General features: G+C 37.8%; 1 protein-coding gene across 1 annotated transcript in view; it reads right to left on the reverse strand.

The window, feature by feature from the left end:
• Positions 1-2,222: 2,222 nt before the first annotated feature.
• The window catches only part of LOC134345653 (protein Jade-1-like), a 160,737-nt gene continuing 137,351 nt past the window's right edge, over positions 2,223-25,608 (reverse strand). Inside the window, 6 exon segments of the mRNA XM_063046662.1 lie at positions 2,223-5,348; positions 5,350-6,272; positions 14,081-14,198; positions 20,455-20,964; positions 22,890-23,006; positions 25,185-25,352. Coding sequence (XP_062902732.1) covers positions 5,295-5,348; positions 5,350-6,272; positions 14,081-14,198; positions 20,455-20,964; positions 22,890-23,006; positions 25,185-25,352 — 1,890 coding nt within the window. The 3' untranslated portion in view covers positions 2,223-5,294.

The following is a 25,608-nucleotide window of genomic DNA, read 5'->3' on the forward strand; positions in this document are numbered from 1 at the left end:
CAGTCCTGAACCTGTCAAACTAGAACCATTTACAATTGTATTGTAATTCTCAAGTTGAAATATCTGAAAATAGAAATGTTGCCTACTGCTATGTTTGTCCCATGAATTTAAGTCAATGCTTTGTAAAAAGCAGCCAGGTGGTTGTGTGCAGCACGGTTTCCTTTTTGGTTCTATTTTTCCAGCCAAACCCCTCCCCCCAACAATCCCACCATAAAAGGACATTGTTTAAACCTTTGAGATCAGGAACAAATTGTATTTTTAGTTGTAGACCCTTGGAAAGTAATTAGTGCAATTATTTTTGTGCTTCACTAGCCACCACACTTTTTCATCCTGACTAGATATCATTCTTCCTGTATGACACCAGTCAAAGCTGTGGAATTGCCCATGTAACAGGCAGCATGAGAGCACCATCACCTTCCAGGTAACTATGCCTTACAAAACTCCATTAACAATCTATTGGCATGATGCTGTATTATAATGGTGTTTTATGTAAATTGGACTGGTTGCGAGCTGATCCACTTACGCCATCTAAACAAAAGATGCTGTATAGCAGGGGTTCCCAACCTTTTTTTATGCCATTGACCCTTACTGTTAACTGAGACAGCTGTGGACCCCAGTTTGGGAACCTTGACTGTAGCCCAGTTTCTACTCCACTGTTTGAAATGTAGATATTAGGGCACGGCTGAGACTTACAAGGTTTTGGAGGCTGCCATCCAGCAACTAAACTGGAGTTTCCTAACACTCCAGAATTTTATTCTGGAGAATTACGAGAATTTTAAGTACAAAAAGTTGCTTAAAGTTTCAATGTATGTATTTTTGTACTTAAAATTCTATTTATTTATAATACATATACACATTATATGTACATGTATCTGTTATTAAACCTGAGAAGTTTTTTTCAATGAACTTGGACATCTTAGGTCAGACATCATTAACATGAGGCACATGTAATCAGTTTCAGTCAAACTCTTTGGCTTTCCAAATGCTATTTATTAAATGTATGGGTCTTATTGCTGAGATGGGGAAGGAAAAAGGATCAGCCATGATTGAATGGGTGAAACAGACTCTGGACCAAATGGCCTAATTCTGCTCGTATATCTATATTATTTGAATTGTTAGATTTGAAAGTTAAACATTTTAATTTTCTTTGCATTCCTCCCCATTCTAATTTGTTGTACCCTTTCTCTTCAGTCTTCAATTTACTTCAGTACATACAGTAATAGCTGTTTGCCCTGCTCATATGGAACCAGGTGCTTGATCTTATCACATCACATTTTCAGCAACAAACGATACTAAAACATCTACAAACAAGTGCATAAATCATAGCCACAGTTGCAAAACAGGGACCTAAAACTGAGCAACTAAGGGGAAAGATAAACACAGATCCTGCAGCTGCTTGAAATCCAGAGCAACACACAAAAAATGCTTGAGGAACTCAGCCAGTCAGGCTGAATGACTGAAAATGAATAAACGGTTGATGTTTTCAGCCGAAACCTTTCATCAGGAGCGAATAGGAAAGGGGGAGGAAGGCTGATTAAGAAAGGTGGGGGGGGGAGAAGAGGAGTACAAGATTGAAGGTGATAGGATATGTATCTTGTTAAGAGCTACAGTAAAACGGACTACAAAATAGATTTTTAAAAATCCACTTCTGCCTGTTTCTTTTTCCGATTTTGTACAGTAAAATTTTGTTTTTATACTTGGCCATTCATTGCTACATGACCTTTAACATTTTTGACTAGTTCCCAAAGTGCTATGTGCTTGAAAACAAATTTTAAAAACTGAATTTGTATACTTGAGATTATGGACAGTCCCTGGCATTACCAAGCTAAATACATAACTACGGTACATCAACAGCTGGAAGGCTAACTTGAATGAGAGGAGATGGAAAAGAGGCAGTAGGTGGAGTAACACCCAGAATGCTAGAGTAACAAGAGGGTGGAGTAGTATGTTTTTAGTTTGAGGTTCAGGTACCCATTACATTTCTTCTGACTGAAGGCAGGGAAGTGTTGATCCATTGCATTTTATCTCAAATCCCTGCCACAGATTTTAAATATGTATGGTTAAGTGCCAAACACTCCCGGATTGGTGGACACCAGAAACTTGGTTCATTTACCAGTTTTTTTTTAAACACAGCAAACACATTAATCATATTTCATGTAATTAACCTATAAAATACAAAAGTAGGATTACTATAATCTTTAACGATAAAACACACATCAAAAGGTTATATTATCGTTGAACTTTACTGGGGAGAAAACAAACATATACATTTATTGCATGGTGCAAACTGGTACATATGTCATTAAAAGCACAGTGCTTTATTTCAGTGCTCCCACAATACTTGTAGAAAAAGTTTCCTATACAAGAATTGGAAACCTACAATGTTCCAACCTAGGAGACGAGATGCTACCATAAAAAGGAATTAACATCCAGCAGAGAAAGCATATTTAGATTAAATAACTTGACTAAGATTCAAAATCCTGTTGTGTTGCTTTGCATAGGAAAGATATGTAGAACTATCTATGAAAATAATTTCCCTGACGCAACATATTAAAATGGTATATTTTCTAACAGCACTGCCTTAAAAATCCAGATTCGTTGTTATTAAACCTTAAGCAAAATCTCAATTTAAGAAAAATTCCAGATACATAAAAGACAGTGTGCAGACCCTTATTTTTGTTACTCTGGCTTCTTAAGGCTCACAAAGAAGCTCAGTGTCTCTTTCTGTTGGTTCCAGATGAGATTTAAGTCTGAGAAATATTTTACAGGTTGATGTACCACACTCATACTACTAATTTAAACTCAACATATCAAACACAAAAAGGCACAATTCATCTAAGTATATTCAACATTCAGAGAACACAACTTTATCTTTTAAAAGTAGTTTTATAAATATACAAGAAAAATAAATACATCAAAGAGCCAGGTAATTTAAAATAGTCATCTCTATATAAATTTTATTTCTGCTTTTATTTCCATGCTCTTTGTAACTAAATGGACACCAGTTAAACTTTGCTAGGCACATGGTGATAGGTTTCTTCTGTACAACACCACACTGCAAAGTTTGTTCAGCAGGTCTGTACGGAACAATCAAAAAGGGGACATGTAAAAACTAACCCCTTTACATCACTTCAGTTTAAAATTATGTACGCATGCCAGTAGCAACTACACAGTAGCTCAACTAGCTAATGTTAAACTACAATCTACAGAATACAAAAATCATAATTTAAGATCAATCTTGACAAATAAGCACAATTGGAGGAAAATGAAATTTTAAACATGAAACTGTCAGTCTAAGTAATGGTCTTTAAACAAACCATTGTACTCAAACTATTATTTTGCTGTCTATTTCTACCCAAGAGATTATTTAGTGTAGGTGTAAAACAGTTAAGCATAAAATTAATGACTGTTTCTTTTGTACAGCACAATGTGACAGTGCCTGCATGTAAAACAAAAATAAGATTAAAATGCTCCAAATATTTCAAACTAAGTTGCATATCCAAGATGCATAAATACTCAAACATGTAAGCTAAAGACCTTTCTACAATTTTTAAAAATTTAATACATAGCTATTGCACTAAGGATTAGAAAAGGCCACTTAATAAAATTAAATATACATTTCAATATTGGTATTTTCAAATGCATTACAGCACATGAATTCAATACAGTGCATGCAACACTATGTATTAAAGTTTATGTTGATGGAGATTTTTAAAACCTCAAGATATTTTTTAACAAATTTCTAAGAGATTGAAATGTTGGAACTTTACATAGGCTTCCCCTAACTTACTAAAAACAGCTATTTTGTATTTTGAGGGTCATCGGGTTGACTATGTCAACCTTTCTTTGTGAATAAGAACACTGGATTTAGCTATGCTTTGAGACGTCAAACCCTTTTTTTAAATCTCTGGTGGTCTTCATGTTCAATCAAGACCATCCTTGCTGCGCGTAATCCCAGTTAAACCATACTAGACTTTAAAGTAAACAGGACTTGTAATTAAAAAGTAGATTACAAAGATGATTAACTATTATCATACTTACTGAAAAACTCTTTAGTGCTGCTATTATACCCCTTCACTGGTGTACAAAGAAATCTTAATGAACATAATGATACAGTCTACCAAGTAATGTGGCTGCTCCATTGTGGGTTGATGCAATATATTGCAGGTTAGTCTTTGAGGGAGGGAGGAAGAAATCAAAATGGTCAATTGGATATGATTTAACACCTCATGATAACACTGACGCATCACATATTCAGAGCACCTTTAGTGCTGGGACCACTAAGGATAGTACACCATCATCCTATATTGGACTCCAAAAGTTGATGTAGCTTTCTTCTCAGCCCTCCTACTTAATCGTTGGAATGGGTTATTCTTCAATGCACATTCTTTTTAACAGTATGTGAGTGGCATACAACTTAATTATGTGGAATGGGTTAGTAGCATTTAAAAAGTCAGACTAAAATAAAGGTAATATGTGCATGGTGCAGACATAGGATATTTTTAAATGTAAAGGACTAATAATAATCACAAACTAAATGAATTTGCGCTCATTTTTTTTAAGAAAGGAACAAAACAGAAACACAACTCCACATATTCATTAAGTTGCAAGAAATCCTTGCACATACTTTGTGCAGAAATTTATGAATCAAACAGGGTTCCTTCCTGCTAGAACTGTATATCTGAACCTCTCACTGCTTCCGCCTGACCACTTTCACATCAGTTGAATACTTTGAAGTGAAGAACTCTGCAATGACAATTTAATACTGTTGATTACTGAATTTTCCAATTTAACAAACTGATAGTTATATCTGCTGGATCAGAATTCGCTGCCTTTACTTTGCAATTTTGTTTTGCTCAAAATACTAGATAAAACTTGCTGCTTTTTAAAGTTTTTTTTTAAGCGTGCTAGAAGATCAAAAATGAAATGTGTACTAAACGCTCAACCACTGGGATTCCAATTTAATTTTCTTTTAATAAAAGTGTTTAAGGTTTTGAATCTTTGCTTTACAGCTGGCATATAATGGACTAGTGGCCTCTGTTTCAATAATCTTTGCAAAAGATCTATCTGATAACTGTACATGGGGCAGATTTATTAACAAAACTGTAGCACATGACGTGAAGACAAGTGTTTTACTGACAAACATTCCATGATAGGAAATGTCCCTGGGTACCAATAGTTGGCTTGAAGAAATATCACATCACAACAAGGCATGTAAATAAAATGTTGCTGGGACTGGTAACGGTTACCAGGCAAGTGGACTTACTGCCGTACCCCCACCCCACACCCCCAGATCAGGAGGCCAGGATGCTTCTTCGAATAATATCTGTCCCATACCTCCTGTTCATTATTTGAATTAAGCCTCTGTGGCTTACAATTGTCTGTTGACTCTGTTTCTGAATCACTCATCTCAACGTCAGGACTATAACCATCATTCTCACTATCTGGCAGCAACCTCACCTTGGTTCTCTCCTTGGGCAAGGTTCGCTGTGATGCCAGGTGCTGGTATTGTGTGGATTCAGAGTTCTGCCGGCAGGGCTCCTGTCTCTCCTCATGCTGTTTCCTTTCTCCTTTTTTGGGGATTTTGAACCCACCCCAGTTTTTCACTGGACTTGTAGGCACTTTGACTGCAGATCGTCCAGTAGGAACAGCAGTTTGATTGCACGCTACCTTGCTCAAGGTACCATTAAATTTGGTGTGTGTTTGACTGCCATCCCCAGGTAACCTCCGAATACTAACAGAGGGAATTTTACACATTGGACCACACAAAGCTTGCTTGTTTTCAGACTGCCGTAGGGTTAATTCTGCAGGTATGTAGGATTTATCCCGTTTTGAACAAGCTCTCTCTCTCAATTCAACTTTTCCTCCTGTACTACGTCTACTGATGTCAGTTTTCTTCCGAAGGTCAGGAGTACTCAGACCATTATTCCTTTCACGGGCGTTACCTCGTGCCTCACCACGAATCTTGTCGTATGGCGGTAGAATACTTGAGCTGGTGTAGTCCTCTTTGACCCTGTGAAGGTTAGGTGTGTTTTTGCACTCACTGGGTCGATTTGATTGTTTCAATAAACTCTGTTTAGCAGAGTCAGAGTGGCTTTGCATTCGGCCACTCATTTGGGAGCTCTTTTCACGCCAGACCTTATCAGGATGTCGGCTTGTCTCCAGTTCTCTATTCAACTTCCATTGTGAGCCACCCGTTTTGGAAACCGGATGAGATTGTGCCAGCCAACCAAGGAATAAAGCATCTGCTGATGGGAATGCTGAAGGCACACCTACAAACAGAGCACAGATTATTTAGAAGGTGCAATATTCTATTAGGCCTGCCCATCATTTTACTTTTATTACATTAATCCCAAAACATGTAACATTCAATGAAAACAAACAAAACAAAAAGTTTAGCAAGCTGGAAACTAAACAAATGAAAAAATAATTACTAATTATTATCTTGAAAATCCCTGAAACTACTTGTCATTTCATAAATCTTTTTGTTTTGTTGATTTTTTTTGGTTATTTGACAAATTTTCTGAAGTTACTTAAAATGTAAATACAGGATAGAACTGAAAACTAACACAGACATCATTCTATTATAGAAGATGGCATCGAACATTTAATTTCAGTTTTAAAAAAATCAAGTTAGATTTGTTTTCCCAGTACCATATTTCTCTGCTGTCTGTTGTCAATACTGCTGTTTCTGCAAGAGAATGAAACATTTCTAGCAAACATCAAACCTAAAGCCTTGTTACTCACCAGGAGGTGAACTTGACTGAGACAGAAAGGGGCTATTACCAAGTCTCCTCTCCTTGACTAGCCCTCCTGGACAGCTGGCATCAAATATTAAGGTTCAATTTTTCACTTTTGTACAACATTGCAATTTGAAAGAAAGGGATTTGTGTTAAAATGTTTGATCATATCATTTTTTTAAGAAAGTTATAAGTATGCCACTTGACATTTTGGTGTAAGCAGAGGCTCAGTAGCAGCAAATTTACCTTTAAGTCCAAAGGTTGTGACTTCAAGTCTCACTCCAGAGATAAAATCACAAAGAGAAGACTGACAAAGGCAGCTATGACTGAAGTATTCTCTTGTAGTACCAAGAGAGCTGCAATTGTCTGGTCAAAATGTCAAACCAAGATGCCACCTGCATTTCTTAGGCGGAAGTAAGAGAATCCATGACAATTTTCAGGAAATATAGCGAAGGAGTTCCAGCAGACACTATGGATGGTATTTCTCCCTCAACCAGTATCCCTAAAACCAACGTGATCTGGTTATTATCACAGTGTTGTTTGTGGGACCCTGCTGCATACGCAAATGGCATCCGTGCTTTCTCCAAGGATGCATATCATCTGTAAAATAATTTGTGAGGTTGTGGAGGCATTAGATGATTCATGTGATATTTACAACCTGCAAAGTCAAACTTAGATGGCAATATTCCCCAACCATCTTGAGCAGTACCTGAGGAAGCACTATGTTCAGTTAACTTGGCTCAGACTGACAAATTGTGGCACTTGCATTAAGTGATCGAGGCAAGGATGCATTTAAGGGGAAGATAGATACACAGGAGGATAAGACAGATAAGTAGGGAGTAAAGGAATAAAGGCTTTGGTGATCAAGTAAGATGAGAAAACACAGTGCAGGATATTAACGTTGGCAAAGACAAGTCTGACCAAGCAGTCTTTTTCTGGGTTAAATTCCATGTCCTGAGAATGCAATGACTCAAAAGTCCACCTTCAACTACAGCCTCTAATCCACAGTGCAATAATGACAGTGGTCAAGATCAAAAATAAAGGCCTATAATCTCATGGTAGTAGCCATTCTCTCGATTCCTCGGTCAGCATAAAGTAATCAGCTAGTTCATTTTCTCCCCCTTGCAATCCAACAAGGTCGCCCATCACCAGGTCTTCAATCTTTTCACATCATCTTCCAGAAGCAAAAACGTACTTGTGGTATTCTGCTCTTCTCCAACGTGTCTGACACATTTACAAAATGTCCATACAATACCAACATAGGTCTGAGCCAAAACTTAATTTAGTTAAATGAAGACACCTTTTCCATTTAAAGCTTTGTGGTCTTTGGCTTCATTACATCACCTTCTTCAACTTAAGCATGATCTATGTGAGCAGAAATACAGGAATTTGCTTAGCTCCTGCTCAGCTTCTTTCTCTGTATTTGTTACTTGAACCATCTTTTTCCATTTCCATGGACTTACCCAATGCTTTGCTGTGAAAATTCTACTCCGTTTCTTAAAGTCTCAATAATTCTCTAATTTTCTACAAGTTTCAGTTCACCTGATTCTTGCCACCATTCTCCAATGGCTTTCATGCATTTAATTCATCAGTATCAAAATCTGTGTCTTTCTTTACAAATTTCTCTGTATTCTCTCCCTTAATTATATTATTGATGAGGCTTTGAATTACATCATCATACCCTGACAACACAGGACCTCTCACCTCCCTCCTCTCTACTTGTGGTTCAGAACAGCCCTCTATCCGCCTCCATGTTCCAACCCTTTCTTCAAAACCTCTGATTCCTTCTGTCCACCATCATCTAATCTTCTCTAGGATGCCTTTCTGCATGAGGGGTCACTGTAACATCCTACTTTAAATCACCAGAAATGAGATAGTAAATCAGTTTTATTTTGGATAAACAGAGGACAATAGTTGTTTCCAGTCTGGGACATACTCTTGATAACTATGTGACTATGGTAATTCACGTGCTGTGACTGTGCAGCATTTACCTCAGTAAATCCACACTATATAAAGCCTAAAAAATCTTTGCAAGCTCTAGCATGAGTACAACTTCAAAGTACATATCCAGTGTGAAAGATCTACCTCAGCAACCATTACTATATTAAAAATCTAAGTTGTTCTTGACAATTGAACAATGAGACGAACTCTTGATAAGATTAATTCATAAATGCAGACAGGTCAAGAAACACAAGCACATTCAATGTTTAATCCAAGGAAAGAATTAGTGCTTGGGTGTTTAGCAATAAAGCAATTTATTATCAGTTATATTGATGGATCCCTTACAATGAGATCTAGCTGTATTCAGTGAAGACATGTATGGACTAAGGCTTGGGCATCTCTAAAATTCCAGCTGTCAGAGCAGAATTGTAACATTGAAGCCTGCTGTTCATTCACTGAAGTACAGTGTGGTTTTTCAACAGTATTTAACATGCTGATTTCAAATGTATTGGTTCAAAATATGGCATTCAATAAAGCACAAGCTCCAACTGTGGTTTCATGTAATTGATTACATATGGAATCAGGAGGAAATATTAACCTCACACAGGCTTAAAACTGTTCAATTTATTGAGCAAATAATCTCATTTGAATTTGAATTGTGAAGCAGGAACAGCAATTCTTTTGGATGCAGCTTAAGATTGGAATGGAGGCAGCTAACATCTATTTCATGACCACTGCATCACTTCTCTCAAAGTTTAGAGTTAATAGAAAATAACACCAAAAATAGAGTAAACCAATTTCCATAATTCATCTTTATCGACCTCAATGGCATTGCCTATACCAAGAGTCCAAGTTCAAGGGTTTTTCCCCCAAGTATTTCAAGGAAAGCCAATCCAGTGCAAAGTTTTATATCTTCTGATCATAGAAATTACTTTTTTCTTCTTTATCTCTTTCCTCCCTAATTTCTGACTTGTTCTTCCTTTCTCTATGTATCTGTAGATAGCACCAACATAAGATAAGAAAGGATTGAAAACACTGATACGTTCCCCACCGACATGCTGCTCTTTGATGGGTGACATTCCTTTCTACAAGTTTAAAAACTCATGTTTGACAACAGCACTTGCGGGAAAGCAGGCAGTTCTGTGGCAGAGCCATGGCAGTGCCACTAGGAGGATGTTTCAAGACACACAGCCACTAAAGTACAATTGTTGGGCTAACGCAAGATGCAGGCTGGACTTTGCAAGACTTCACCCAATACATCCTATTAAATTGAGGGTCTAAGCATTCTGCATTTTTAATAGCCTTGCTCAGATCTTCCACATACCAAAATTCCTCATTTTTATTTTAATGGGCAGAGAAATTACGTTGCACTCCTGTAGTTATTATCGTGAATGCATTTAATCTTATGTTCATTCCTGTATATTCTTCATGAGGTATCAATCAGTTGAAGCCACACCACTGCACTTTGCTGACAAGTCTCTGATTGCTCACGCCAACTTCGGTCACTAAGGTGCAGTACACAATGATCTTCATCTATGTGCACTTTCCGAGGCTGAGCTCAAAAGTCATTGTTGACACATTCCCTAAAGCATATGAGGGAATGGGACTCACTCTTAACATCTGCAAAACAAGATCTTCTTTTGATCTGCTTGAAAAATAAAAGGTCCACAATAAGACCACGAAAAACATGGACTACTTCCTATACCTTGGAACCACCATCATTTTCAGAGGTAAAGGGAAGATAAAGACCACACACTCCACACAAAGCTCAGTCTATTGGGTAACAATGATTTCTTTCTTCTGTATGCTCCTGAGACAGCAGGTACTTCGAAGCACTAAAGCCACCGACACTGAAGACCTTATTCCATTCAGTGAGCTACTTAAGCCAGTACACAGAATTTACAAACTCGGTACCAGTCCTCTAAAACAGGCTGCCACAGTCAGGTTGACAGTGGAAAAGATCTAAAGGTTCTCCAAAAAGCCACCTTAAAAACTTTACATCCTCACCAATTCCTGGGATTCTCAGGCTCAATAATGGAGAAGCAGCATTTGGAATGGGACCGAAAGGAGATCAACACCTTGCAAAATGCCCTTGCATCCTGCGTATTGCTCCATCTGCGGTAGTCTACAGAACCCTCACAGACCTCTCAATCAACTCAGAATCCACAGAAATTAAGCTTTCATCCTAAGGAACTGTCTTAGAAGCATCTGTTGATGTATAACATAGAAACATAGAAAATAGGTGCAGGAGTAGGCCATTCGGCCCTTCGAGCCTGCACTGCCATTTATTATGATCATGGCTGATCATCCAACTCAGAACCCCGCCCCAGCCTTCCCTCCATACCCCCTGACCCCCGTAGCCACAAGGGCCATATCTAACTCCCTCTTAAATATAGCCAATGAACTGGCCTCAACAGTTTCCTGTGGCAGAGAATTCCACAGATTCACCACTCTCTGTGTGAAGAAGTTTTTCCTAATCTCGGTCCTAAAAGGCTTCCCCTCGATCCTCAAACTGTGGCCCCTCGTTCTGGACTTCCCCAACATCGGGAACAATCTTCCTGCATCTAGTCTGTCCAATCCCTTTAGGATCTTATACGTTTCAATCAGATCCCCCCTCAATCTTCTAAATTCTCAGTTCATCCAGTCTTTCTTCATATGAAAGTCCTGCCATCCCAGGAATCAATCTGGTGAACCTTCTTTGTACTCCCTCTATGGCAAAGATGTCTTTCCTCAGATTAGGGGACCAAAACTGCACACAATACTCCAGGTGTGGTCTCACCGAGGCCTTGTACAACTGCAGTAGTACCTCCCTGCTCCTGTACTCGAATCCTCTCGCTATAAATGCCAGCATACCATTCGCCTTTTTCACCGCCTGCTGTACCTGCATGCCCACTTTCAATGACTGGTGTATAATGACACCCAGGTCTCGTTGCACCTCCCCTTTTCCTAATCGGCCACCATTCAGATAATAATCTGTTTTCCTATTTTTGCCACCAAAGTGGATAACTTCACATTTATCCACATTAAATTGCATCTGCCATGAATTTGCCCACTCGCCCAACCTATCCAAGTCACCCTGCATCCTCCTCACTGCTAACACTGCCACCCAGCTTCGTGTCATCCACAAACTTGGAGATGCTGCATTTAATTCCCTCATCCAAGTCATTAATATATATTGTAAACAACTGGGGTCCCAGCACTGAGCCTTGCGGTACCCCACTAGTCACCGCCTGCCATTCTGAAAAGGTCCCGTTTATTCCCACTCTTTGCTTCCTGTCTGCTAACCAATTCTCCACCCACACCAATACCTTACCCCCAATACCGTATGCTTTAAGTTTGCACACTAATCTCCTGTGTGGGACTTTGTCAAAAGCCTTTTGAAAATCCAAATATACCACATCCACTGGTTCTCCCCTATCCACTCTACTAGTTACATCCTCAAAAAATTCTATGAGATTCGTCAGACATGATTTTCCTTTCACAAATCCATGCTGACTTTGTCCGATCATTTCACCGCTTTCCAAATGTGCTGTTATCACATCCTTGATAACTGACTCCAGCAGTTTCCCCACCACCGACGTTAGGCTAACCGGTCTATAACAGCTCAGGTGTTTCACTAAGATTGGAGCAGAGTCTCTTAGGTTTAAATTAAAAACACCCAGAATGAGGTATCAATCAAGAATTACTGAATCATTTTGTGACAAATTAAATGAAGTTGGCACCTTTCTATTTCTACACTTAAGTCTTAAAATAACTTACTGCCTTTTGAGCATTATGTAGCAATTCTAAGTCATTTGACTTTGGTCAGACTTTTATTTCATAAAATTCCCTAAAGCAAGCACACCACAGGAGCTAAGAAATAGATGTAAATAAAAATCTCTAGCACAATACAAAGAATATTGTGCTGGCTCATTAATGTGTCTATTCTCAGGTCAAGTAATCTTTCCCTATTGGCTTTCTAGTAAAACAGAGGGGAGAAAAGTTAAACAGAAGAACCCAATCTCTCCGACTCTCATCTCCAATTCTCAGTTGCACAATCATTGTCCAAACCATTAGAGTTTCAACATTTTTTGCATAACTTTTAAACCAACATCACATGCAAGCATGGACAAGAAACTAAATAAAGGTGTGCTGACATTAAGCACTGCCCAGAACAGCAGAAACCTGAGCTGTCAGTTCAATGTAATGAGAGGCGTGCTATGAAGCAATATTTACCTTTGCTTTGTGGAAAGTGTATCACATGATCACTGAAAGTGACCAATTGGTCTGCAGATCTGAAGAGTCTTACAGCTAAGAAAACAATGAAGCTCCCACTAAAAATAGCTTCAAAAGTAAGAATCTGAATGCAACACTCTAGCAGATCACAGATTTCGGTCTTAATGTCCCTATAACTTTGACTGTGCTGAAAATTTTCCGTGTATGGGAAGGAAAATCTAAAATGTTGGAAATGCATGTATTGTGTTTACTTGATCGAATTTCCTAATACAACAAACAGCAACAACAATACACCTGTACATCATTAACATGACTTCATGCATTAGACAGGATTAAATCAGGCATAACTCAAGCTATGCCTTCACCCCAGCAGTGAATTCAATACAAGTCTGCATCCTAACAAAATTACAAACAAAACTATATTTATTGTTTTTTTTTATTAAGTACATAAAAATCAGTTTCCTTAATTAAATCTGTACATGAGAAATGTAAGAGTCAACATCTCACAAACAGCTGTAAAAATGCTTTGGATTTTAGCACTCTTCTAGCGCTTATTTTAGCAAAACCAACATGGACAAAGAAAAAGACAAACAGTTAGCACCTCAGGCACATAAGGAGTAAACAGATGAGTAAGTGGTAGTGTTAAATGGAGTAAAAGCCCATGACAGCAAAAAAAAGATCAGGATACGAACAGCTGGTTCTCAGAAAACAGATTACTATGTTAGAATGGAAGATGGAAATGGGCGCCATTAAACACGATTATAGTGGCCGAATTGAAGCAATATAATTCCTGTGTTGCATGACTATATGAATGGGAATTGAAAGCAGACTGTCTGAGAGAGTACTGAAATGAACATGGTTGCATGCATTGCTACAAATATCAAAGCACTTTACAAATTTATAAATTGTCAGAGACATTCTGAGCAGTGCTCCTCAGCGTGTATCTACAAAGCCTCTCTTCACCTCCATCTGTAGAATACAGTTAGAGGTGCCTGGGTCTTGTGCAAAAGTTAAACTGGTATATTATGACAATGAGAGCTCAGAATTTCAAAAACAAGTATTTCAATTCCATATACTTTACAGTATATGCAAACTTTTGAGTGCTTCTAAGCTTGACCTCATTTGGGAGGTAGCAGTCTGAGAAGTGGATGGCTTGGACGACCGAGCAGTTTCCTTAGACTTACCAGAAATGCGCTCTTCTTCAAGAAGTTTCATTTGGTGGTGGAATATTTGCTCTTGGACACGGCAAATCGATCTCTTAATCTTCTCTCTTCTCGTAACCATATAAGTAAGGTTTCGAACCTAACGGGGGAACATCAGAAGCTGTAACACCAGTTTTTCAAAGCAGTTTAACAACAGTGCAAGAAACCAATTCACATCTTAAAAATGATCAGAACTCTAAAAGTCATCCGCTAATAACGAATGCTACATGTTTGAAAACTTACCTGCATTGTCTTCTTCAAAGAAAAAAAACTACAACTTAATACTAGCCCACCTAGAATACAAACAGAAACTGCTGAAAGAGCAGGTCAATCAGTACCTGAAAGAGAAAGAAGCTTTAATTTCTTGGCCTGCTCAGAATTATTCCTCATAGTTAATTACAGAATAGAAACACTGATAGTTTTGTTATAACATACATCATATCTGCAAAACGTTTATATACGTAAAACACCCTCCCCACGTGTGACCTCTGCCCCCCCACCTCAGGAAGCTGACTTCATTTCAAGAAGTATGACAAGCAAAACTGTTTGAAAGCTGCCTACCACTACAACATAAACTACGGCAGAAAAGAAACATTAATTCTTCAAAAGCCTAAAAAAAGGTCCATTACATTTCAAGCTCTGAAAGCAAGTTTTCCTTAAAATAGTCTGTGTTTTTGTACAACAATTAAATCTTGTAGCCTAAAGGACTTGGCAGGAGAATGTACTGCGTGTTATGTCCAATGAGCACATCATATGGTGTAACACTCATCATTATTGGACTTACCATCAGCAACAGTACTGGAGACCTGCTGGCATCTGTTAATTACTTTCAATGGGACAGGTCTCCCCCAGTTAACAAACATTCACATGACACATCTTCACTATTCTGCATAGGTACTTTGATAATAGATGTACTTTGAGCTACAACAAAGGAGGTTGTCTTCCAAATGCGGGTCCATAAAAACCAATAACGTTTCATTGGGAAAGAGTCTATGAAATAAACATGCTCTTTAAAACAGAAATAACTCTTGTACACCTGCGCTCTTCCATCTGACCAGAATGGCCAGCGGATGAATAAACTCAAAAATTTCAGCTTGTCAAAACAAAATGTAGTTTGCTTCCAGCTTACTGCAACCTAACTGAAATGAGATTGACCAGCATCTGGTATTCTGCACACCCTCCGAGAAAAATGAGGAGTTACTTTACCTTCAATACAAATTTTAATATTGTACAAAGGATTCTCTTGGAATCTAACACCCTTCATTAGCTGAGGGAGACCGGCATCCAAGTTTTGTTTTAAAAATAGAAGGTATTTTATGAATATAAAGACTTTGGCTTAAGCTCATTTACAAACTGTTGAGCATCCAGAGTAAACTCTTCACTGCTGAGAACAGTGTTGGTCATGTACACACTAATTCCCCCACCCCAAACACACGAGCCATTTCCACAACACCAATGAAACATTGCTTCTATACGGGAGTGCGAGATATATCTGCTTATGATGGAGCCGTCAGTCTACACAACATTAACTGCCAGCAACCAGAGAGAGAGGGAGAGCAGTGCACATATAAGAGGATGCAGTAACTATTACAGTGCTGTACAAGCAACAGTGCAGAAGACAGTGTCAGAGAGGATAGAAAAGCAGAAAATAAGGGCAACCACACAGTATGTACGATATAAAAGAATGCACCCAATTTTATTGGATTTCATTACAATACATGTTATAATACTGTACATTCAACACTGCACAGAGTTAAATGCCAACAGTTTGAAATAAACGTAAAGCCATAAGGGAGTAGCAGAGACAGACCTGATTGTGGTACAGATTAGAAAGAATATAGGGCAAGAATGCAACAGCAAATATCTACAACTCCTTCCCTACTGCAATAGCAAACCATTACAAATGGACTTTATGCCTCAGCCCCACAACAGTCACAGTCCTCATCACAAATCTGAACTTTTTGCAGAATATTTCAGGTACACTGAAACTTAGCATATGTCATGGAATGGAGGACTTCCAAACTTTGATGTCTGATGCCGTCAATTCTAATGCTGCATTTAAAGGCAATGAAGAATCAACTCCGTATAATCAATTATGCAGAAGAAACTGGCTACTTTCAACATGCTGAAAACAGTTGATTTGTAAGAATATGAAATTGGATCATTGTACAAAAACATCAGTGTAAATTAGCAGCACCAGTATAGATGGAAAATAATTACATTACAATCCCTGTTTTGCAAGATGAACTTCTTTAAACTGCCTAAACATAATTCTGAAATCCTTTTTTTAATAGATTGACTTTGCTACAAATGAAATAAACATTAAGAAAGCAACACAGAAATTATGTTCATATAATACCCCAGAAGAAACAAGTATGCTTTAAATTTGATCATTGACATGCACACAGCCACAAATGGCCACATCAGCAGGCACTTTATCCCAATTATGCCCTTTTAATTAGCCTGGTGAATGGACAGCCAATTCTATCAATTGACTGAGGAAGTAGTAAAACATGATCAAGATCATGGATAGTTAACAGTTGGAACAATCAGAGAGGGACAGTTGAACATGCAATGGAAAGTACACGCTTAACTGCAAATCCACAATGGAACATCTTCAAGATGATGATTAACCCAGATGGAATGATCAGTTACTCAGTTTCTGTGCCATATATAGAATGCCAGAATGATTCTCCAAATCTGCATACTGGCATGTGACAGGCAGTTAAATCCCACCCACCCCAAGTACAATCCTCCCTTCTCTGACCCACTGCGCAGTTCATTTCCTGCAAGTTTTATATCTAAACTCTGGACATACAAAATGTTAAATGCAATTCAGGGCTTTATTAAATCATGACTGACAGAAAATTGATGTCAGATAACAAGGTCAGGGTTGTAATCTAATCTAAACCTAATAATATGAACCCAAGGATTAGATCACTATCTAATTCCTTGTAACTCATCCTTCATTGGTCATTATTCTATATTTATGCCACAGGGTAAAAATAGCACAGTTCTAACTGCATTGCAGCTATTTCTAGTTATGTGGAAATACACACCAAAACAGTATATCAGCAACTCTTCTTCTAATACTTAAAAAAAGAAAATCTCTAACCGATGATGGTATGAGGACTCATTTGGAACATGAACAGGAAATACTGTGTCAACTAATGAAATAAAGCACAAAAGCCAGGACAACAAAAGGTTGTATGAGAGTATCCTAACTTGATATTTAATCAAACATTTTGACTCTTCCACATTGGGATAATGTCTATTGCACATAATTAATTAAAAGTGCATTACAGTTTGTGCCAAATTTAAAGTAGCATGACGAAAAGTGATCTGATCGGTCTTGTGATGTGGTAAGTAGGAAGTTTTTACTGTGGCACAGTTAATACACAGCCCCATATGCTAATAAACCACAAGAAATCTGGTAGCTCTGTGTGCAAACTGGATTTGATCTCCCGTAATCCAAATGCACAAAACAACTAGAGTATAACCGTTTCAGCAGCCACTCTGCAACTAAGCTCCAATGAGAGCGTTGACAAAGACAGCAAATCGATGACAGCAGCCGCAAATTTTTAAAAAAGGCCAGCCCAACGTGAATCAAAAGACATAACATACTTTTAACTGATTGCATAAACCAAGAGGGTAATGCAGGTTATCCAAGACAAGAAAGTACTTCACAAAATGCAAGTTAGGATCCCACTAAAGGAAATATGTACATATGTGTCATATAAACCCTGAGATTAAGAGGCAAGAGTATTTAAAGAAATAATAAATAATGTGGTAACAAATAAATAAATAGGAAAAAATTGAAAAATATAAGTGGAAATAAATATTATTTACTGGCTTAAAAGTAATTGGAGAGCATAGTTCTATTAGCAGATGGGCTTAGTTCAGTTAAACAAATTTACTTGTAACGTGGGCATAAATCTTTAAACTGCCAGAGTTAACTGATATAATTGTCACGAGCTCAGTTTATTTCCAATCAGCAAACAGCCAACAATTTCTTCACTGTTGAAAATCCCTGCTCTCTGACATTTCTGGACAGTATAGATATGAATTGGTTACACAGTACCAAATTAATCTAGCACCTCTACAAGTAAAGACTTACACTTTAATTTTCAGGTGGTAACTAGAAAGCATAAGGGATGCAATTTAGAGAGGACAGGTGATGCAAATGTACTGACCCCCCCCCCAATAATACTCAAGCATAAAGATAATTAAAATTTAACAGAGAACGTGCTCGACTCAGGCATTAAGATAATTAAAATTTAACAGACAACGTGCTCTGATTCTTAGGAGATGCCAACTAATGAAATACAATTTGAGGAGCAGTCATTTCTAATGGGATAGGTAAGTGAGGCAGCTAACCTTTCTAAAAGGCTGCACACAACAAAGGAGAAGCTGGTAAGTCTTGAAGGAGACAATGTTTGGGGGAACCTAATGCCAAGATATTCACAGTGGTCACAGCCTTTCTTAGTGTCATAAAACTGGTCATTTCTAAACATGAAGAATCCTATAAAGAAAGAAGCAAAGCTAAACAGCTGTTGGTAGCATTTACTGTATTAAAAATAACATTCATTATTTAAGCTTTCTCCACAATGAAGAAAATTTGCTCCAATCCTACCTCAGAATTCTCGAGCTTAGTTACTGTATTTCACAAGTATTACAAGCAAAACCAAAGTGAAGTAGTGGTGTGCCTTTTAATTAATGCTGAGGAATTGTTCCAAAGGTAATTTCATCTTCCAGTTTCTTGCCCATCGGCAGTTATTTCTTTGTTGTTGCAGCCGGTGAATGTTATGGTGGGGAATTTCATATACAAGCCAATGCCCATACCCATGTAATGCCTGCAGTAGCAACTACATACAACATGGAAGAAGGATTTTGAGCGCATTTGCCTTTCTCAAGCTCCTACTGCTCCAGTGGAGGTAATTTATTCAGCTTGGAATAGGAACAAAGCTAACAAGTTTGATGGCTCCTATAGTTCACAGGCAAATACCTGGGATTTCTATAGTTCTTAGTGTGGAACCAGCATATCCTACTGATCAGAAAAGCAGCAAAAATGGTTATTCATGCTCTTCCAGGAATCCACCAATCTCTGTGACAATGACAAGAACTTCAAGACTATGTATATATGACACTGTATTTAAGTTTTCTGGGAAAATATCTGTAATACTTGCAAACTCATTCAGTTTTGTCTTTCTAAAGTTAATTTTCTTACACTTCAAGTAGAGTTGAGAATTCAAGTACACTTGAGAATTTATCTGCAAAAATTGAAACTCATGCTTGAAACTGCTTAGCTCCCAACCTAAAAAGCTCATGCAGGTAACCGTTGAGTGAAGGCTATGATAATATGCGGCACTAAAACACTTCCAATGGTGTGCATGACCGAAAACACAACAGGAGACTTGAGCACCCAGATAAGAATTAAGATTAAAAAGTCCCGCGCTTCACAAATTGACCAGTGGAACACCACTGATTCCAGAACAAATACAATCTTTCCAATAATTTTTCTCAATAATTACAAACAAGAGCTTCAGAGAAAAAACTTCCCCTCAGAAAGAACAGTAAACAAAATTTCATAATTTTCTTCCCACACACGTGTTCAGCTCAGCCAAAATGGTTGTGCTTGCAGCATCAGAAGGGAGACTATAGACAAATTGAACACTTTCTCTTTCTGGAGTTCCAAGAATATTCCTCACTTTCCAAAAGGAATGACTTCTCAAATTTGATACAAATAAATTAATACTAATGTAGATTTTCTGTGGCAGAACACCCCAATTTAGCAAGGAATATTGCTTAGTATTTGAGTGTAGTACTTTGGTCACCAATCACAAAACTTACATCTGCATAATCTGCCATCAACAAGTTACTTCAGAACTCCAAGAGGAGTCCACATTTTACATAAAAACAGCATGACAAAAATAAACAGGTTTCAGACTGACAGACACTCCTTCAATGTTATTGCCTCTTCAACTTTCCTACAGTTAAATCTGAAAACCTTAATTGGGAATGGAGGGTTTGAAGATTTTACTGATGGCTGCTGTAGAACTTTTTTCCCCAGCCAAGGTCTAAACAGTGCACCAGAAAGTTAACTTCCTTCAAGTGTGCTGGATTGTCTTTATTAACTTGATCGTGGTTTGTTCATAAATAAGTTACTCAGAACTTGGTACCAGCCTGCATCCACTTGAAAGAAAATTTAACCACTAAGATTCTCCCAGACCAGCTCATTAAAAATATTTGGAAGATAAAAACTTTCAGAATCACAACATTCACTTTCTAAAAACAGGGAATTTGCAGGGAGGATGATATTAAATTGCAGAATTGCAGCTCCAAGCAACAGCACTCACCCTCTCTAGGTCCTGTCGGAGGTGGGTGAAAAGCTGCAGCCGTCTGAACAAGACATCTTGCTCCTGCTTTGCCAGATTGTCCTCCTCATCCTTTTTGGGAGTGAAGAGAGGCTTATTTAAGTTGCTCTTCCTTTTTCCTTTCCAGTACTGGTAAATAAAATCCACAAGCTCCTCAGACAACTTCAAATGCTGGGACACGTCAGAGATGCTGACAAAGTTATAAAATTCATCCTCCAGTTCTTGGAGCTTTTGTTTACGGAGGCTGATCCTCTGAGCCTCTGCCTGGGTCTGGTCCATGCTATCCAGAGCACTTTCCACAACGGTGGGTTTCTCCTCTCTCTCTGCATTGGAATAGTTTTTTGTTCCCTCATCTGGCTCCTTGCTGCTGTGCTTTGGACAGTAAGATTTAAACTTCACCTCATCGTTTTCCGCCAGTATAGTCTTCATTTCCAAATTGCGATCAAATGCACAAGTCACATGAAAGGCCGTTCGACAGTTCTTCACTGAACACTGCAGGTATTAACAAATTGAAGCACAGTCATTAAAGACAGTTTGTACTCAGTTCTGCAGTGCTGGCTCTATCTTTTGATATATTTCCTTCTAAGGTTAAGATGGATTTCAGTGAGAATAGCCACGAAATGATCAAAAACATACTTGCTACTAACTATTTTGCTAAAAGTAAAAACAAAATGGACTAGTTTAAACAGAGGAAGACAGACTTTTCCTACCCTCTGAAGCACAAAGTTGCAAACTGTTCCTTAATGTCACAAGTTAAATAATTTGGAAATGGGTCAATTTAGAGAAGTATTATCTTTGACTATATACACTGAACCCTATAAGAAGTTAAGGAAATTGTTCTAAGTATTAAAAAAAAATGATTGGTTGAGACTCAGCTGTAAAGTGACACAGCATTCCACTTTAGGCACCAAACAATGGGCAGGACTTCAAGGTCAAGGGCAGAGTGGTGCAAGGGAAGGGTGACTTCAGAAATTAGGAAAGGGTGAAGAAATTTGGATTGAGCTCTGAAAAGATGAGATTTACTGAACATTGAAAATAATGAGAAACGATGGTGCAGTGAATAAATGGAATCAGCTACAGTACCATTGGCAGATATATTATTAACTGGAGGTACTGGAAATACTCAGCAAGTCAGACAGTATCTGGGAAGAAAACAACAGAGTCAACATCTATGTCAGTGTTCTCTCTCCACAGATGTTCTTAAATTGCTGAACATTTCTTACTTTATTTTCTTTTCAATTTTTAGCACCAATCTTCCCTTGTAAACTTTGAAGTCTGTAACAAAGAACTGTACTGCTGAGCAGCAATATACTGTATGTGTATTGATTGCCCACAGAATAACACATTCACTTCTTTGCTCCAGCACTGACCCGTGTATGAGTGGCCAAGTTAATAAATCAAAGTAATTTATATCTTTTTAAGTTCCTTGCCATGTTATTTTGGCCTATAAAATACTTTGAGCAAAGTTTTTGCACAATACCTTCTAATTAACGTACAAAAAAAGTCAATGTCCCTGTAAAGGACAGATAATCATGGCATGGGATAGAAAGGCTTTATTTCGGCATCAAGGTTGTATCACTGGCCAACAGGGTGCAGTTTATGACTTTCACATTCAAATCTTAGCCATACCTTCCCTCCAACTGTTGGAATACCAAACCAGATTTTAAGCATGAAAATGTCAACTCAATCAGCCTTCAGGAACTAAATGTTTTTGCTGGGTAGTTAATTAACATGATTTTGTCTACACAACTATTGTGCCGAGAGAAGTTAAAATCTCAACATTTAAGGCAAATGGCTAGAATAAGCTAAAATATGAAATTTAACTAACAGAACAAATAATTGACTCTAATCTACAGAAGAACAGGAGATAGTAGAACATAGGAAGTTTGTGTATAAGTTAATTAAAGACAGGAGATCAAAAGGTTTCATGTGATTATTTATCTTATACACAAATCTTCGATATTGTTCTGGGACCCGGATTTACTCCTGGGAAGAGAAGTTGAAGTGAAGCATGATCTAGCCAATAGCAACAGTTAGGTTAAATGATCTGTTTGTGTTATATATTCTATGTATTATGTATATTCTTGCTATGTTGCATTGTGTCCACAAATTTAAACAAATGTACTCTAATGTGGATGACGGGGGAATGGAAACTTTGATAAGATAATTAAAAATAAGAACGAAAATTTTACCTCAGTAACTGAACAACATGAATTAAGTATCCATAAAACACATTCTAGATTTTAATTAACTTCCTGCTGATTAATTCAACCAGCTAAGTATCATACTCACAATTATTTCTGTTTACTGTATGCCTTTTTACCTCATGTTAATTCATACAAAACAAAGATAATTGACATGATACAGTTACTTGAAAAACTGCTGGAAAGCAGCAATGAGACTTTAGTTTTCCAAACCTGTATGCAGGCTCCAGTCTTTTCAGTACACAAGCTGCACACTAATGCCCATCTGCTGGCGGGGACATGTGATATCTTTGTAATAGGCTCCATCTTTTCTGGACAGCCTATGCTAACCTAAATAATTAAAACAAAAAGTGTCAACCAAACCAGATTGCATTTTTCTTTAAATATAAAACAAGTCTCACCAGTAAGGATCTTCATAAATGCAATACAGTGTACACATCCTGCAAATGTATTGGCTTTATCTCAACATCAACACTGCTTAACTGAACAGGTACACAAAGAAAGCATTTTTATTACTTTCAGTTCCAAATCTGAGCCAAGTCTTCAAAAAATAAAAGTGTTTATCCTGGCTTCACCTTATGGCAATATATCTGAACGTTATCCAGTTGGAAATATTCATCACAATTGGACTAAAAGTAACACCAACTTTGTGGCAACTAAATCATGGCTTTCACAATTCTGCTCAGAAAAATTAGAGGCAATTACCTGCTTCTATTTAGGATCTTTGAAGTTTGCAAATATTGTTGATAATGTGCACACAATCTTACACCATCTTAAGGAACTACATTAATACTTCAAAACACCAAATTAATTGTTTAAGAAAATGGTGGTGACTCCAGTAATATTATTTTATTGTCAACTGGACAGCAACATGGCTGGCGGTGGTACCTCTAAACATTCAGATTTGGATTCTGCGCCTAACGTGAAACAAGACAAGCTCTCATTGATGCATGCAGGCCATGTGAGTGGCAATGGTGCCACAGATTCAAAGACTAAGCTAACAGCACTGAATGTATTGACCATAAAAGGTTTTGCATTGTGTTTATTCTTTTGTGAATGCTTATTATGAATAAAGTTTATTTTTGGATTATTCCCAATGGGTTGCAAGGAAGTAATTAGAACTGGAGCTGCAGCCACAGGATGTAAAGGGAAAGAATTGTTACCTTTAGACATACTGGCTGCTTCTCTTAAAGAAAATGGACAAGAGTATGTAAAGATTTTAACTGGGCAAAATTATTTGTGTGTAGCATTTCAACCAGTTAAACGCCAGTTAAATATTTCTTTCTCAACAGAAATATATTGAGAGAAACTATCTTTAAAAACAAATTCAATTTTCTTATTTTTCTTTCCACTTTCTTTCCAGAATCTCTTTACACAGATCCCACATCACAGTATAGTTATTAAACATGCTCCTGGATACAACCAATGATGCTCACAATCAGGTTCAAAAGAGAGGGCCAAGAATCTAGGCCTCCAAATGTACCCCCTGGTACCTCTCTTCTCATCATTCCCATTGCTCTTCCAACATTAATTTTTCCAAAAAAATAATAAAAAATCCCAGTTTAGCTTCAAAGCAAAATTTCAAGCCAACCTATATCTTACACTTTCACATCACTGCCCCATCTATTTTCACAAACGTCCTGATTGACTGAGGAGATTCTGGATCAAACTTCATCCAGAAGTAGTTGATTATAATTATTATGCTGTTATGAGAAACAAGTCTATTGCTTGAATTTCCTGAGATTGATGATTCTGAAGCAATTAACCATAAAAATCATTACATCTTCAATCAAAATCAAAGTTCACCATGAAAATATTAAGTCCCTTCCAAACTGACTCCTTACTTACGAACATCTAACAGAATGACAGAATTTTTCACACAAGAACATAAGAAATAAGAGCAGGAGTAAGGCATCTGGCCTGCTCCACCATTCAATCAACATGGTTCCACCTACCTGTGCTTCCACCCCCACCCCCACCCCCACATAACCCTTAATTCCCCTGCTATACAAAAATCTGTCCAACTGTCTTAAATATACTTGATGAGGTCATCTCTACTGTTCCCCAAGGTGTTGAATTACCGAGACCTACTACTCCCTGGGAAAAGTATTTCCTCTTCATCTCTATCCAAAATCTGCTTTCGTGAATTTTGAGGCTATGTCTCCTAGTTCTAGTCACACCTACCAGTGAAAACAACTTTCCCGCCTCTATCTTATCAACTCTTCCATAATTTTCTATTTTCTATAAGATCAATACTCATTCTTCTGAATTCCAGGTGACTCAAATCTTTTCACAGGCTATATTAAAAATATTTAATAACTCCAACAAGAGAATCTCCATAAAAATTCATGTCATTGGAAAACTAATCACTGTATCTCAGTATCAGAACTAAAACTCTAAATGTGTTCTATTTAATTACTTCATTATCAGAACATGAATGGAATTTCCCTTTAAATGAATGTGGTTACCACAGAATCTCTGACGAGGACAAATACTGAGGAACCTTACCTCAGGAATCCATAAAGCACAGCTGACATGTACCCACTTTGTTCCGCTGCGAGTGGGCTTCATGGCTCCACCTTTCTTGGGGCAGAGCAAGCATTTTGGCTGGACACCTAGTGCACAGGTTCGACACAGCCAGCTGCCTTCAGGAACCTTCAAAATTCCGTAACAAGCCTGTAACAATCGCACAAAAAATGTATTGAATACATATGCCTGATGCAGACTCATTGGGCTAAAGGTCTGCTTCTGTGCTCGATGTCCATCCGTGTGTGTGTGTGTCTGTCTAATCTCTCTCTCTCACACACACACAAAGGGACTCAGACATGGACAATGACTATCTCAGGTATTCACTGGCAGATTCTGGAGCATCTATTAAAGCAAATCTCACTACCAGTGTTCGAACTTGTATGACTGTCAGTGAGATAGAGCA

This window comes from Mobula hypostoma, chromosome 4, assembly GCF_963921235.1.
Source record: "Mobula hypostoma chromosome 4, sMobHyp1.1, whole genome shotgun sequence".
Taxonomy (NCBI): Eukaryota; Metazoa; Chordata; class Chondrichthyes; order Myliobatiformes; family Myliobatidae; genus Mobula; species Mobula hypostoma.